Here is a 13,863-nt window from a genome sequence, read left to right as displayed (position 1 = left end):
TAATATTGATACAAAATTTTTAATATACAAAATTACTTATATGAAATTTTATGTATTATAATTATTAACATATCTTTGAAAAAAAAGGGAATTTGATGCTAAAAAAGTTTTTAAATTATACTTTTATTATACGCACAGTGCATAATATTTTATGTAATAAATTACAGATACAAAATTTGTCATAAAAACACATATATAAATTATCATTTTATCACAGTTATACATTTCCACAAAGCATATATTAATCTTTTTTTGGGCGTTTACAGTGATTCATTTGTTAAATGTTTTTTAAAATACTTTTTTTAACATAAGAGATTTAAATTAGGGCTTCCCAGTGCTTAATATTTCAGTATAAATAGTACTACATTTTCAAAATCTCGCGAGTTTCATATCTTTTTTAACTTGTAAAAAAAATGATAAAAAATTACACGACAAAGTGGAATGCTTTTAGAAATAACAGAGCAATACAAGTTTAGCAAGACTTATTGTATCTAGTCAAGAGGATATAAAGGATGTTGAAAAACACGAAAATATTCGTCATAACATACGTATAAATATCTAATGTAAATTTTTATTACTGTTGTGTTGATCGAATGTAAATACTTCTAAATACGTAGAAAGAAAAGAGCAAAAAGAAGGATAAGGTCAACAATTTTGCACCGTATTCACGGGAAAGTACTTGCACTAACGAATAATTATATTTCGCACGCAAATTTTGCACATTACTTAGAGAGCAACGCAATGAATGAGCTGCTCAGTTCTCCTTTTAAATCGTTACGCTCGTCGCTAGTGCAAAATTAAAATCACTTTTACGAATATCAGTCTACAAAAGTCTATATAGTATCGCTGTAGCATTATTATTCATTCTTTACGTAATTACCGTTTACCACGATCACTTGTCACTCCTCGTCGATTATACAATCACATTTTTTGCCCGACTGCATAATTATATCATATAGTATTATTATGTAACCACGAGCCGTACACACCGTGTTGCTCTTTACGCGTCGTAAAGTAACTGAACATACAAGTCTTGGTCTTGCGTGTTACATTTTATCCACGTAAAAGCCTTGCTCTTGCGTTTACACTTTATCCTTACTTCACATCACACGAGAAACGAGAATAAGCGCATTTGTATGCTAGTCCCATACGTCAGCCACTTATTTCATTTATCCGGACAACAATGCCAGTTGAAATCAATCGAATGTGAAAAACGATGACCAGTCTGCAGATTAAATCACATACACACACACATATACACACGCACACACACATACATACTGCAAACACGTGTTAGATATCAACTCGACAGACAAATGATCGTAACTAGGAAAAATTCACGATAAAAACGCCGCAAATACCGCGTGATTATTGGCCATGAGATTCTTCTGTGTATTAACACGACGGGATCAAATAAGCGAATTTCTCGACTCGGCGTTGAACAATAAAAGCGAGTCAAATTGACCGAGGCAAAGATACGAGTATGTCGCGTTTACCGTCACGCGAAAAATACTTCGAATGGAACAACTGTAGTATAATTGTTTTTAGCGTTATGTCCTTGACTGGAAACTCGTCTCACGCGAGACACTCGGATCTGAATTGAATAAATTAGATCTGGATCTTTTGCCGATCAAATCATACGATACGGATGACGAGTTTGGTAACGGCGCAATTCAAATGAAAATTCATACATTCAACTCTAAATCCAATCAAATCCGAGAATCTCACGTGACACAAATTTCAAGCGACCACTATTAATATGAGTATTAGATAATTATCAATTTGCGTTTTCTCATAGATAGAAAGAGAGAGAGAGGGATGTAACTTCATTGTTGTCCCGTACGTATATTCATCAATCTGCGTTTCAAGGCGACCGCCGATACGCCGGATAGTCTGTATCGCATAATAAAGTTTTTCTCATATCATATAGCGCATCGTACACTATATCAAGCGAAGGAATTTGCAGTATTAAGGTCGTAATTGTACTGTAAAATTCTGTTATGACAGTTGCAATCGTTGTATTGAATCTAGGTATACATTTACAAATTGTGAGGTGCGTATGATATTAAAAATAAAGAAGAAAGAAAAAGGATACATATGGAAACCCAACAAAGCGGAAGCATTGCTATGCGAGAGATGCTCGCGTTTATTATTCGTCGTCGGAGCATTCGTCGTGATCTACTGGGACTGGAAATATAAGCGTGAGCGATGTTTTTCAGGTGTTTCGAGTTACCCGACGCTAATGTCGCTAACATAGTAGATAGATACATCTATGCGTCTCGGAGCTGCGGAGATCCTAGTCCTAGAACTAGTTTAGCCCTGCCCTGTGTGACACTGGCGGGGAGAACTGGATCCCCGTCGTCAGTGGACCGGCTAGTTTAAGATTTAGTGGGGATGTAGCGGTGATCGTAAGCGGTGAACGTTCGCCTTGGACGTTCGCTCGTTCCGATATAAAACAGTCGCGTATGAAGGCGATACAAAGAGCGGCCCGCGCGGGACCGAACGCATACGCAAAGCCTGTTATCTCTTTGTAAATCTCTATCTCGCCCGAGAGATTGCGGGTTCCGGGAATGTAATCGCTAGAAAGCTACACGCGATAGCAAAAACGGAAATTACAGTATTTCAAATAGATCATTATGCGTGGGTTTCACCTTAGGAAATGCGAAAGGCGCGTGTGTAACATAAAGCAGACACGCTTGCGGAAGTAAAATATCACGCGGAGATATATTTCTTATTATTTATCTTCGCATTAATTTTACTTTTATATTTATTTGTAGCGTCAGTAACTCTCGCATATATTGAATTCGAACTCAATCGTGGTTTTGTTATTGCCATTTTCACTCACATATGTCGCTCATCGTTTCGAGCATCAACTAAAGAAAAATCAAAAGTCGAAATTCAAAAATTGAATTCCGCGATTCTACCGAGCATCGTACGCGATTCAGGAAGATCAAGTTAAATGAACGAAAGTATAAATAAAACTGTAGCCTGTTGATGGTGATTTTTACAAAACTCTGGCCTAATCGACAATTTCTTTTTTAACCGTTATCAGTCAATGAATACCTGCTATGTTTCGTAAGAATGAAAATCATCAATTTTTCGGTTACCGAACGGTAAATCGCACATCTTGAAATAGACGTTAGCAATTCCGCCAGTTATCCGTCGGAGAGTCGAGTCTAAGCTCGATGAATTCTGAGAAGAAAGCGCGACATTTCGACGTGACACAGCGGAATTCAAAAGTTCCAGCTCGATGAGCACGCTTTCGAATCCGTTCCTGAGCGGGCGACATGCCGGAGCGACGCGTTTACCTTTCCTCTCGATAACGCGTGTCCCCGATTCGGCGTCGCGCACGCGCCTAGACGGAAGCGAGTCCCTTCGGCTCGTCGTCGCGTTCGGTCGCCTTCGGCTTCTCCGCTCGGTGGTTGTGACTGGTGCGCTTACAAAGCGAGCGCGCGCTGGTGAACGGCGGCGGCTGGCGTCGCTATGACGCATACTTTTCGGTCGCCATTCGCGGAACACGTCGAGCAGTATCGCGTCGGAGCGCGTCCCCGCGACCTGCCAATCGGTGTCCTCGCCAAGACGTCGTAAGGCGCCAGACGAAGATGACGGGACTCTCGGTGGTTGCGTTCTAAAAACGAGGACAATCGACGACGCAGCCTGCGTGTGTGCGTGTGCACGCGTGCGCGTGTGTTTACGGTCCTACGTGACGTGTGTTCGAGACCAACCACCGTGCGAGGAAGCACCCTGCGTCTTCCCGCTGCTTCGTGGACACTCGCGCAGCTTCCTTCGCGACGAATTCGAAATCAGCAGGCGCACGCCTGGACCCGCGCCTGTAAACCGCTCGTCCTGCTCGGCGAGCGAGCAACATCTGGAAAGTGCGCTCGAACGTTCCACGATCGGCTTTTCCCCGGGAATCTGGGCCTGCTCCGAGAGGGATCCTTCTTCGGCACACGCGAAGCGGACCTGCGCTATTCGGTGATACGCCGCGCGCCCAGGATCATCCTTCGTGTACTTAATTCGGATGTGGACGAGAGAGACGTTCTTCCTTATCGCGATCCCGACTTCCACGGAAGCGCCTTTGAAGAGGCATTGGAGATATGAACGCGTTGTGTATCGCTTATTTGCGACGAATGTGTAAACGTTGAAAATGTTACACAAGACTATCACGGCTTTCGCTCTGATTTTCACCGTTGTGTCCGCCTACGAGCATACCACTGTGGACCAGTGTGACTGGTCCGGAAGGTTAGTGCTTTCTAATATTTTTATTTTCTACTCTGTATCCATAAATCATCTCGGATCATCTGATAAAGTTGCACATGCTCACTAATCCTTATTTATTATTGACATTCTGACAACAAGAGCTTGGATATAAACGTTTCAATTAGTTTTCAATTAATATTTTTCCAATAATATTAAATGATATCGTAATCACTATATATAATAATAAATTTTATTACTGAATAATAACATATATTAATAAATAATTAATACTTATATTAAATACTATAATGATAAGTAATATTATTTATTAATAAGTAATATTATTAATATTAAATATTAAATTTCCAAATAATATTAAATATTGAATTGTCAAATCATATTAAGTACTGTTATCAGGTACTCGTTATTTAATATTTAATGATTATTGTTATTAAATACTTAGACCTGTATTAATAATTGTTACTTGGAACTTGTCCCAAATGAGACATGCAGATTTGAATTCAGAATTAGATGTGAAGTTTTTCAGTTGAACAGCATTTACAGGTATAAGGTCAAATAATCATAATAATCATAAGATTCAACTGAAAAATTCAATCTAATTCTGAATGAAAGATCTGAGTATCTCACGTGAGACGAGCTTCAAATGGAAACTATTAATACGGGTCTTAATATTGTTAAATGTTATAATTGTGATGAACAAAGGTAAATGTAAAATTGAAATATGTATGTACATGTGCAGTGGAGGAGGAGAAAATGGTGGTGTCCGACCGGTGTACCTGCGCTGTGCCCGAGGAACGGTGTCGTGGCGTTATCCTCGTGGAGCTCTGAGAATAGTCCTCTCCTTCCCGGTCTCGTCCTCGGAGAACTCTATCCCTGGCCATCCTGGTTTCCGTGCTTGCGTCAAGATCTCCGGGCCAGTACGAGTGTTCCTGGAAGGCAATGGCAAATTGAGACCACTGTATTCTCCAACTGATGGCAAGCACGAATTGTCTCATCGCTGCTTCCGCTCGCGAAAGCACATGGCTGCGCTCTATATGGAAGCGGAGGATGATTTTTCCTACAGGAGAGCAAAAGTTCGGCTGCAGTATGATTTGGAGCCGAATTCGTTGAAAGGAGGAGCGCTGCATCTGCCGGACGAGGAGGAAGAGTGCAGACCTTGTTCCATGGAGGAACTCGCCAGGGCTTATTGCCAGAGTGACTTAGTCGCTAGGGGGACCGTCAGCGCGGTTCAACAGCAGCTCGATCTGGAGGCTGCGGAACTGGTGCTCAGAGTCACTAAAATTCTACGCCAAGTAGTGCAGGAGACCGAGGTAAAGACTTCTTTTGTTACACATACCGTGCTTATTTAGTTACTTAAATATTACAATATATGTATAATATTATATCTTATACATATATATTATCTAAACAATTAAATAATTAATTACTAACTTAATTAACTAAGTATAAATAAATATAAATACAAAGAAATATATAAATTATCCAGTTATTTAGATATTACATTCGATATCTAATATTATGAATATTATATTTAGATATTATAAAATAAGAGGATAGATTATTCCTTTGTTCTCATTGGTTTTTTCGAACCTGTCGTGTAATCGAACCGAATTGCAATTCTTACTGCGACAGGGCGAGACGGTGTTGACGAAGAGAAACGTACGAGTGCGGGTCCCGACGGCGTGCGACGCGCGGCACGGCCTCGGTGAATTCGTGATAATGGCGAAGCGACGCCTCGGCGATCTGATTTTGGTGTGCGCGCCTCGACTGGAGGCGTGGGCGCAGGCAGTACGGGAGATGGACACCGCGCCCTGCGTCCTCAACAGCTAGCGGACGTGATTTTTAAGGTGATCGCGCATTGGAAAGCTGCACGACGAGCCACTGCACGCTGAACTGCTGGACAACAAGTACGGCTGCGATGTTGCGCCAGCGGAGCCGGGGAATGCACGAAAACCATTGGCTGGCAATACTGCGGCGCGACGAACTGCCGATTCTTTTATACGAGGATACACATCATCGTGCACACAGGGAACATCATTCTTCGTGTACATAGCGCGCACTGTCCGTCGGACTGTCGATCTCCAAACTGTGATATTATTGTTGCATTAAGAGGAACGTGGAAGAGCGCGCGCGCGAGCAGCTGAAAATTGCTGCTCCAATACTCGCTCTAGAGAACAAAGACCACAATATATAAAGAATATCTCGCGGACGTCGCGCACTTTCCCTCAGCGGACTTGCCCTCGCTCATCCTTCCTTATTCGTAGCTCGGTCACCTTCACACGTCGCGATCGAGTTCAGAGAATCAATTGAAAAGGAATAACGATAAGTGTCGCGAAGAGAATCCGAAACCTTTTTCATCGTCACTTCTTCTCATCTTCACCCGTTGCTGAGAGAAAGCGCGCGGTGATCAGGACACCCTATGTACATCGAAGTTTCATGTACACGAGTACATACGACTCGCTGCGGAGTTGAATATATTTTGTTTTATATTGGTTACAGTTATATAACAATTGTACAGATTTAATAAATCGTAAGCGTTTTTTATAAGTCCCGATGCCAATCGGGATAAACTGTTCTTGTCAGTATAGCAGATGATATGTGCGATATTAATAAAGAAGTTGGAAAACAAGGAATTCGTACTTCTCTATCACTATTACACGTATCACGTATAAAGAAAATAATCTCCCGATATCAAGCCCGATATTTTGATGAGCTGTAGTATCAGCCGAATATCGGTAGATATTGAGATCTACAAATCGCGATTTCTTATCGTACAACAATTTCAACATACGGAGTTCCTCGATCCGTCCGAGAAAAAATTCCGACTGGCAATTTACAATAATTTATTTCTGCAAAAACCGTTACAATATACAGCTTTGTATTTTAACTCTAGAACCACAACGTGAGATCGACGATGGTCCAAATCTTGAACGTAAAACATCGTCTGAAAAATTCTTTACAAAATATATTTTCTTTATTGCATAATAAGCTTTATATATATTATATAATGTCGTTGAACTCATGAATCGGCCTTTTCAACGTAATATCTCTTACGCTTGTACAATAAAAAGTCCCCCCCTCCGCCCCTTACGTTTAAGAATATTGTGGCTTTTATCTAACAAAATCACGTTGTGACTCTAGGATTGACTTCTATATTAGAATCTCCCTGAGACACGCAAATACACAACGTTCACACATATATCTTTTTATAGTATCAAACAAAATGACACAGCCCATAGATCAAGCAGCCGACTAGTAAGTACGTGCAAATCGTATACTCGTTCTCACACGTACGATCATACATATCCGTGAACGTTTTTATGCTTTCTTTCGTGTAGAAGTCTACATCGGTCGTAACATCATTCATTAGGAAAGAAACGTCGTCTACAAATCGTTATCAATCCTCTATCAATCAGATGTTTTTAATATTCCATTAGAAACATCTAATTGGCTGCAAAGTCAAGCGAACGTTGTAAATCAAGTCCGTGTCTACAATAGATGTAGTCAACTTTTAAGCTTTTTTTAGCTCTCTAAGCAATAAAATAACGCTTAAATCTTAAATCTTTGGAATAGCGCCGGAAACACTTTTTATTAGAAATTACGTTACAATTTAATCCTCTGAGCAAAAGCCTGAAAGCTTATTACATCTATTACACCTATTGTAAATCCGGATTAAAAGTCCAAATTACATACAGAGTTTTACGACGGGTCTGACGGCGACGGCGTTCGAGAATCGTCGCGACGAACGTTACGATCGCATTCACGAACGATATCACGATAGATGTAGGACTTGATATCATTGAACGATCAAGAAGCTCACTCGGCGGCCGATCGATCAGAGATGGGGAGTCAATCTTTCTGCTATGACATCCGTTAGAAAGCCATCCGTAACACAGTCTATGGAGATAAAAATTTACATATTTACGTATCGTACAAAATTTACGTATCATTTAATCGTTGTAGTCCGCGCGTGGTTAACGTAACACGGCTCCGTATTCTCATATTATAACGGTTCGTTCGCGCAAAATCGATATCTTAGCTCGCGCTTGCTCGAAACTTTAGTTCCACGCGCTGTTGCATTTTATCTTCCCAGATAAATCGCACCAACGCCGTATACATCACACATTTCTCCCTCGCGCATTTCGTCGAGCTACAATTGCAACGTTTGCTCATTCGATCGTTGCTGATTACAAAATCAAATGCTAAAGCGTGAAAAGAGGGCTCTCTACCGCTTCGTGGCTGTTTTTATTTCGTTTCATACACATGATTCTCAACTACTTGATGGTTTCGTCGATCTGACCTGGCTAAATTTGCCGATTGTTTGATTTCATTGCAATTCATTCAATGACACCCACCCAATGATACCCGTGTGTTAACAATAAATTAGCAAAATACACCCTCATCAGCTGCCGCGTAATCAAATGTTTAATTGAACACGCTCACACAAACGTCGACGCGTATCTCTTCTCCCTCTGGAATGACGCGACGGCTGGCACGGGATCGATTTCCTAATATTTACAATTGTACAGTTAAACAATCTGCAGCAAGTTTTGCACTTAACGTTGATTAAATCGCTTTACTCCTCTATCTTTATCTCTCTCCCCTCGTTCGCTATATTTTCTCTTATAATATTCTAATAAAAACAATGCTTCACTCGCGTGGCGAGTTTAATCTCCCCTCCCCCTTCCTCTCTCTTTTTCTCTCTCTTGTTAATTTTTATAAAATGTAAAAATAATATCCGTAATGTAACTTATAACGGACGATATCACAATCTTTTTTTTCTTTCTTTCGCGCTCTTTCTCTCTTTCTCTGTCTCTTTCTATGTTATACACTCGCGTAATACGTAACAGGTTGAACGCACTCGGCGGTGTGTAAACAACATAATAACGATAACATTAAAAAATCATATGTAAAAACAATTAAAGTTACGTCATTCTCATCCACGAGAAGTTCGAAAGTCTCCTCATTTTCGTTTTCTCTCTCGCAGGCATTTCTTACGAAAATTTCGGTAAATCGTAGTACATAGGAAAGAAAAACTTCTCCATTTCTTTCTCTCTCTCTCTCTCTCAACACACACACGATCGTATAAAAATCGTGATCACAGAAAAGAATCACATAAGAAAAAAAAAAAATAGACAAAGTCATTACAAATAGAAAATACAAAAACTAAGAAACTAAAAGAGTTGAACGAGGAGACATCTTTCACCGACGCAAGACGATCTCACTTTTACGTCGCAACAAACGGATAATTTGGGCAGAGTGGTAGGACTAAATCGTCCATGTTTGGCAGGACAACTAGTTTCTCGAATTCCCTGAGCAGCTTGGTCTCGATCCACTTGGTCACGTACGCGATGTTGACGGCCCTCTCGCCGAGGGCTGGTTTCACGGTGAGAGCAATCTTCGGCACCGTCTTGAAGCCGTACCAGAGTCGGTCGGAAGGTGGCGGAGGAATGTTCACCGAAAGGCAGCCTTCGATGCCAGACACGCTCACCATAAAGCGAATCTCCTTGTTGGAGACACCCTCCATCGCCCTTCGTATGTAAGATAACTCCGTGGCCTGCGGAACAGTTGGTTTTGCTCGATTAATCGGTCAAGCCCCCCGTTCAGCCGCTGTCGTCATTATATCAGTGATAATAAATCCAACACCTGATTAAACAAATTTCTCGCTTACGTGTTGGAAGTACTTGTTGGCTGTCAACTTGTCGACCATGCTGAGGAATTTCTTGCCGGAAGACTGTGTCGGCCTGCAATATAGAATTTCATCGTTTGTCATTTATCATTTGCATTATCATATCGGTCATATTGCGAAACCTCGCATAACATCGATTATACATTTCCATATAATCTTAAAAAATTATGTCTGTTTTTTGGACAAAAATATCTATGTCTTTCTGTTTTCTTTTTTTTTTTTTCAAGAGAGAGCAAAAAACGTGTTCGGATGATATGTTGAAAAATAATAACTGTATAACTAAGCCATCCGATATTTACTGCATGTAAACCGTTCGTTATTAGATTTAGAAATTAACTTACGTGCCGTCCTTGTGGTCGCACGACGCGATATTCCCGACATCTTCGTCTTCCGTGGACGTTTCCGGGCTGTCCTCTACGTCGCTGTCGAACATCGGTGATCTGGTGGGGGCCGACTTCTCGTCGACGACGTCGCTGGAAACGGTGCTCGCGCGCGTCAGCTTCATCAGGTTCAGCTTCGTCTCCACGGTCATCGTCAGATAGCCCTTGTGGGTGATGTTCAGGTCAAGCCAGAGTCCACGCTCGTCGAGCGTCGGCTTGGTGACCTTATGAATCGTCGGAGGCTCTTGTCCGATCACAACTTCCGACACCAGGAGGCTCTCCATGAAGTATGGAAGCTTTATGTTGGAGAGCTTGCGCTGGATCTTATCCTGAATGAGATTGATCGTCTCCGGGCAGTCGTGCATGTCGAACAGCAGCCGTCCCAGAAGGCAGTTTGTCCAGAGAACGTCGTTCTCCCTCGGGGAACCCTCGGGATCCACCTAAAAGGTCAATCGGTTCGATCAGCTATACGAGGTTTCTAGAATAAATTCGATTGCAGCGTCGCTTACATCCAGGTACTTGCTCATATACGTGTTGTAGCTGACTTCGGGCGACACTTCGAGCAATTTCACTTCCGCCGTATCCGGCTGGGCCGGGCTTACGTTCGCGCAATCGTTCACGGAGCAGGTGGAGTGTCGTTTCTTCGAGACAGACGTTGCCAACGTCAATCTCCGAAACCTGAAAAAATCAGCCGCCGAAGTTTGTAATGATCGTATATTGTGGGATTCCATATTCTAAGTTGCTTTAATTTTAAAGAGCGCACATTCCGGAAATAAAGAAAGTTTAACCGGGTTCTATCATGACTGTTTCGATTAAATCGATCAATGTTTACAATCTACAAAGTGTTTTGAAGAAATAAGAGATCTTACCAGTCTTCCTTTTCTCGATCGGCGCGCGCAAACACGTATATCTTGCATTTGGTAATCTCCTCGTCGTCGCGACAATCCTCGTAAATACTCCTGAGGGATTTCGACTGCGAAAGATCGTCTTCGTCCTCGTCTTCGTCGATCTTCAATTCCTCCTCTTCGTTGTCTTTGAAAGCCTCTAATATGGAATCTTCATCGTCACTCTTCGTCTCCTCGCCCAAGGTACTTTCATCGCCCCCTTCGTTGGCTCCTTCCATCTGCGAAATCCTCTTCTCGTCCTCGAAGGTATCCTTCTCGAACCCGTTCGCCAAGTTGCTCAATGTCGTGCTGTCTATCAACGCTCCGCGATCCATCGTGATACAAATTGGATATTTCTTACTCCATCTCCTGCGTGGGAAAATTTCTTTATTCGAAGAGAGAATTTGTTTTGCGATTCAGAAGCAATGAAATAATTATATAATTATATATTTTTATTATGTTATTGTTATGTATTATTTATTTTCTTATTTAGTTTATTTTTCTCATATATTTAAATTATACTCTCTGTTTCGCTATTTCGGATCTACCGGATTTTACAAATTGCCTGTCATTTATGACCTCTCACTCATGTGCATCAAAGGGTTTTGTTCCACATTTATAAAGATTATTATTATTATTATTTCTGAAAAACCGACTGCGAGGTCATCAATTATTTCGTAACAATTCCTATTTCTTGCCGTCATCGCTGGCCCTCAAGGAGAGAAAGATACACGTATATAGAATATTCTATTTAAAAAGTACAAGATGATTTATTTGCCAATAAAAAAGCAAGATAGCGGAAATCTGATTATTGATCTAATTTCAAGGGGATGGGACATTAAATGTCCCGTCGAAACGCAACCTTTATTTAAAACATCTTTTCATAAAACGAACTGTCCGCACGATTAATTTAAGATAGCCAAGAAGTTACGAGACCCTCCGCTCTGATACGCTAATCACACGTTAATTACCTCCTTCGAATGAGCCCATCCGGTAGCAGTTCCACCTTCGCACCGGTGAGATTATACACGCGTTTCCTGGTGAACTTGTACTTCCGCTTGGGCTCATCCCACACTGTTCTCTTTGGTACTTTCATCCTGGTCTCCATGACGCGCAGCACACCGCCTTCCAGGCTGAAGAAGACTGACTTTGTACGTGCCACGTGGTAGTTGTTGGGATCGTAAGTGTACGGCAATTCGTTCAGCCATCCTTCGTATCTTTCTTGGACCGCGTGCTCCTCCGCCGCGGGTATCTCCAGCACGGGCACCACCGTATGCGCGGGCTCGGTCTCCAACGGCGTCGCCAGGACCTCCTTGATCCTCTGCACGAACTTGTACGTCGTCAACGTGGCGAAGACTCCTATGGAGAAGCCGAGCAGGTGCGCGGGCAGCGGAAGGAGGTAGCAGGAAGCCAACACGAGGCATATCAGTGCGGTAAGCTGCTTCGTCAGCTGGCGCAGTACGCGATCCTTCAGGCGGGAGAGCAGCTCGCCGAACGTCACTTCCCGTTTCATCGGGACGTAACCGTCCGGCTGGCTGAAGAGGTCGCTCCTCTTGTCCTCGGTGTTAAAATCACCCTGGGACTCGAGAGGCAGCGGCTCCGGTACATCCTCGGGGAATTCGGCAGCCTCCACGCCGCTCTCCACACTGTCGTCCTGAGAGCTCTTGGTCTTCAAGCCGGTTCTCACCTGCGAGAAGCCCACGAATCTCGAGGTGTTGCTCTTACGATGAGGAACCTCGCCCGATCCCTTCTCCTGCTTCTCGTTGACGTTCTCGTCGGTCGGCGTGACGTCACCAAAGTCCTCGGAATCGCTGATGCTGGAGTTGTCCTTGTTGAGACGCTTCTTCTTCTTCTTGTCGCTCTTCATCTCGGAGAGCTTCGCCTCGAACGTCTTGGTGATCTTCCCCTTGATCTCCGACAGCATCTTCCATGGATCCGAGGATGGCGGAGTGCCTTCCGATAAGTTGCTGTCGGCGGAGCGTCTCCCTGACTCGTTCTCTTGGCCGTTGTAGCTGCTCTTGGAAGGGCTCGACGGGATCCTCGCCTTGTCGGATTCCGGGGTGGGGAGTTTTTCCTCGTCCGAGGAGCTCGGGTACAGCTCCTCCAGTTCGTCGTCATTGGCTCGGTAGTGGATCACCGGCACGGACGTGGTGATCGGCTTGCCTTGGTGAGGAAAGCGAGAATCAATGGAGCGCTCGATAAAGGATTTATCGCGCGCGCGAGTTCCCACGTATTCGCGCGTCTCGTTCACACTCACCCTTCATCATCCCCAAGGTGATCCTACCCGGACTGTGTTTGCTGCTCATCGTTCCGGTGTTGCTGGAGGAGAGCTAAAGGCTGTCGTCGAGCTGGTGGCTTATCAGCGAATGCCACAGCATTGAGTCAAGTGGTTCCCGGAATTCGCAAACAAAGTCCAACGTTTATTCGCAGCCACGAGGAGGCATTTCGTCGTAGAATGGCGATGTCGTGAATTAGGTCGTTTAAATCGCGTGACGACACATCGAGCACCGTCACCTCCGCGGCGGCGATTAATGATGATAATCAGCAGGTGTTATTCGCGCGGTTCGACGGTTCGTACCATCTGACATCTTTCGAAACGTTCGCTACATTCGTTCGCCTGACACCGTGTATTAAGAGCCGATGCGCAACGCAAGATAACGTGACTCGGGAATGGAGGCATCGGTGGATT

The 13,863-nt window shown here is 43.1% G+C and overlaps 2 protein-coding genes across 2 annotated transcripts; one reads left to right on the top strand and one right to left on the bottom strand.

The window, feature by feature from the left end:
* The first annotated feature begins 3,407 nt into the window (after positions 1-3,407).
* LOC106746768 (meteorin-like protein) lies at positions 3,408-9,353 on the top strand. The gene is made up of 3 exons (XM_014623771.1): positions 3,408-4,242; positions 4,961-5,531; positions 5,854-9,353. The coding sequence occupies exons 1-3, from the start codon at positions 4,148-4,150 to the stop codon at positions 6,049-6,051; spliced, it is 864 nt and encodes a 287-aa protein (XP_014479257.1). The 5' UTR covers positions 3,408-4,147; the 3' UTR covers positions 6,052-9,353.
* On the bottom strand, positions 7,048-13,846 carry LOC106746755 (testis-expressed sequence 2 protein). The gene is made up of 7 exons (XM_014623744.1): positions 13,432-13,846; positions 12,146-13,337; positions 11,160-11,543; positions 10,800-10,968; positions 10,252-10,730; positions 9,893-9,965; positions 7,048-9,778 (listed from the first exon to the last, which is right to left on the bottom strand). Exons 1-7 carry the CDS (start codon positions 13,478-13,480, stop codon positions 9,449-9,451), a joined length of 2,676 nt encoding a protein of 891 aa, XP_014479230.1. The 5' UTR covers positions 13,481-13,846; the 3' UTR covers positions 7,048-9,448.
* Positions 13,847-13,863: the final 17 nt, after the last annotated feature.

The sequence above is a fragment of the Dinoponera quadriceps genome, unplaced genomic scaffold (assembly GCF_001313825.1).
Source record: "Dinoponera quadriceps isolate SergipeBrazil2010 unplaced genomic scaffold, ASM131382v1 scaffold192, whole genome shotgun sequence".
Classification (NCBI taxonomy): domain Eukaryota; kingdom Metazoa; phylum Arthropoda; class Insecta; order Hymenoptera; family Formicidae; genus Dinoponera; species Dinoponera quadriceps.
The sequence above is the reverse complement of the archived record's forward strand: the minus strand, read 5'-3'. Positions and strand labels throughout refer to the sequence as shown.

Excerpts from the sequence above, each read along its gene's own strand:
- LOC106746755 (XM_014623744.1), bottom strand. The coding sequence starts at position 13,480 with ATGAGCAGCAAACACAGTCCGGGTAGGATCACCTTGGGGATGATGAAG. Across the intron at positions 13,338-13,431 it reads CACCTTGGGGATGATGAAGG|GCAAGCCGATCACCACGTCC; the intron begins GTGAGTGTGAAC and ends TTCCTCACCAAG. Across the intron at positions 10,731-10,799 it reads ATATGAGCAAGTACCTGGAT|GTGGATCCCGAGGGTTCCCC; the intron begins GTAAGCGACGCT and ends TTGACCTTTTAG.
- LOC106746768 (XM_014623771.1), top strand. The coding sequence starts at position 4,148 with ATGTTACACAAGACTATCACGGCTTTCGCTCTGATTTTCACCGTTGTG. Across the intron at positions 4,243-4,960 it reads CAGTGTGACTGGTCCGGAAG|TGGAGGAGGAGAAAATGGTG; the intron begins GTTAGTGCTTTC and ends GTACATGTGCAG. Across the intron at positions 5,532-5,853 it reads AAGTAGTGCAGGAGACCGAG|GGCGAGACGGTGTTGACGAA; the intron begins GTAAAGACTTCT and ends TTACTGCGACAG.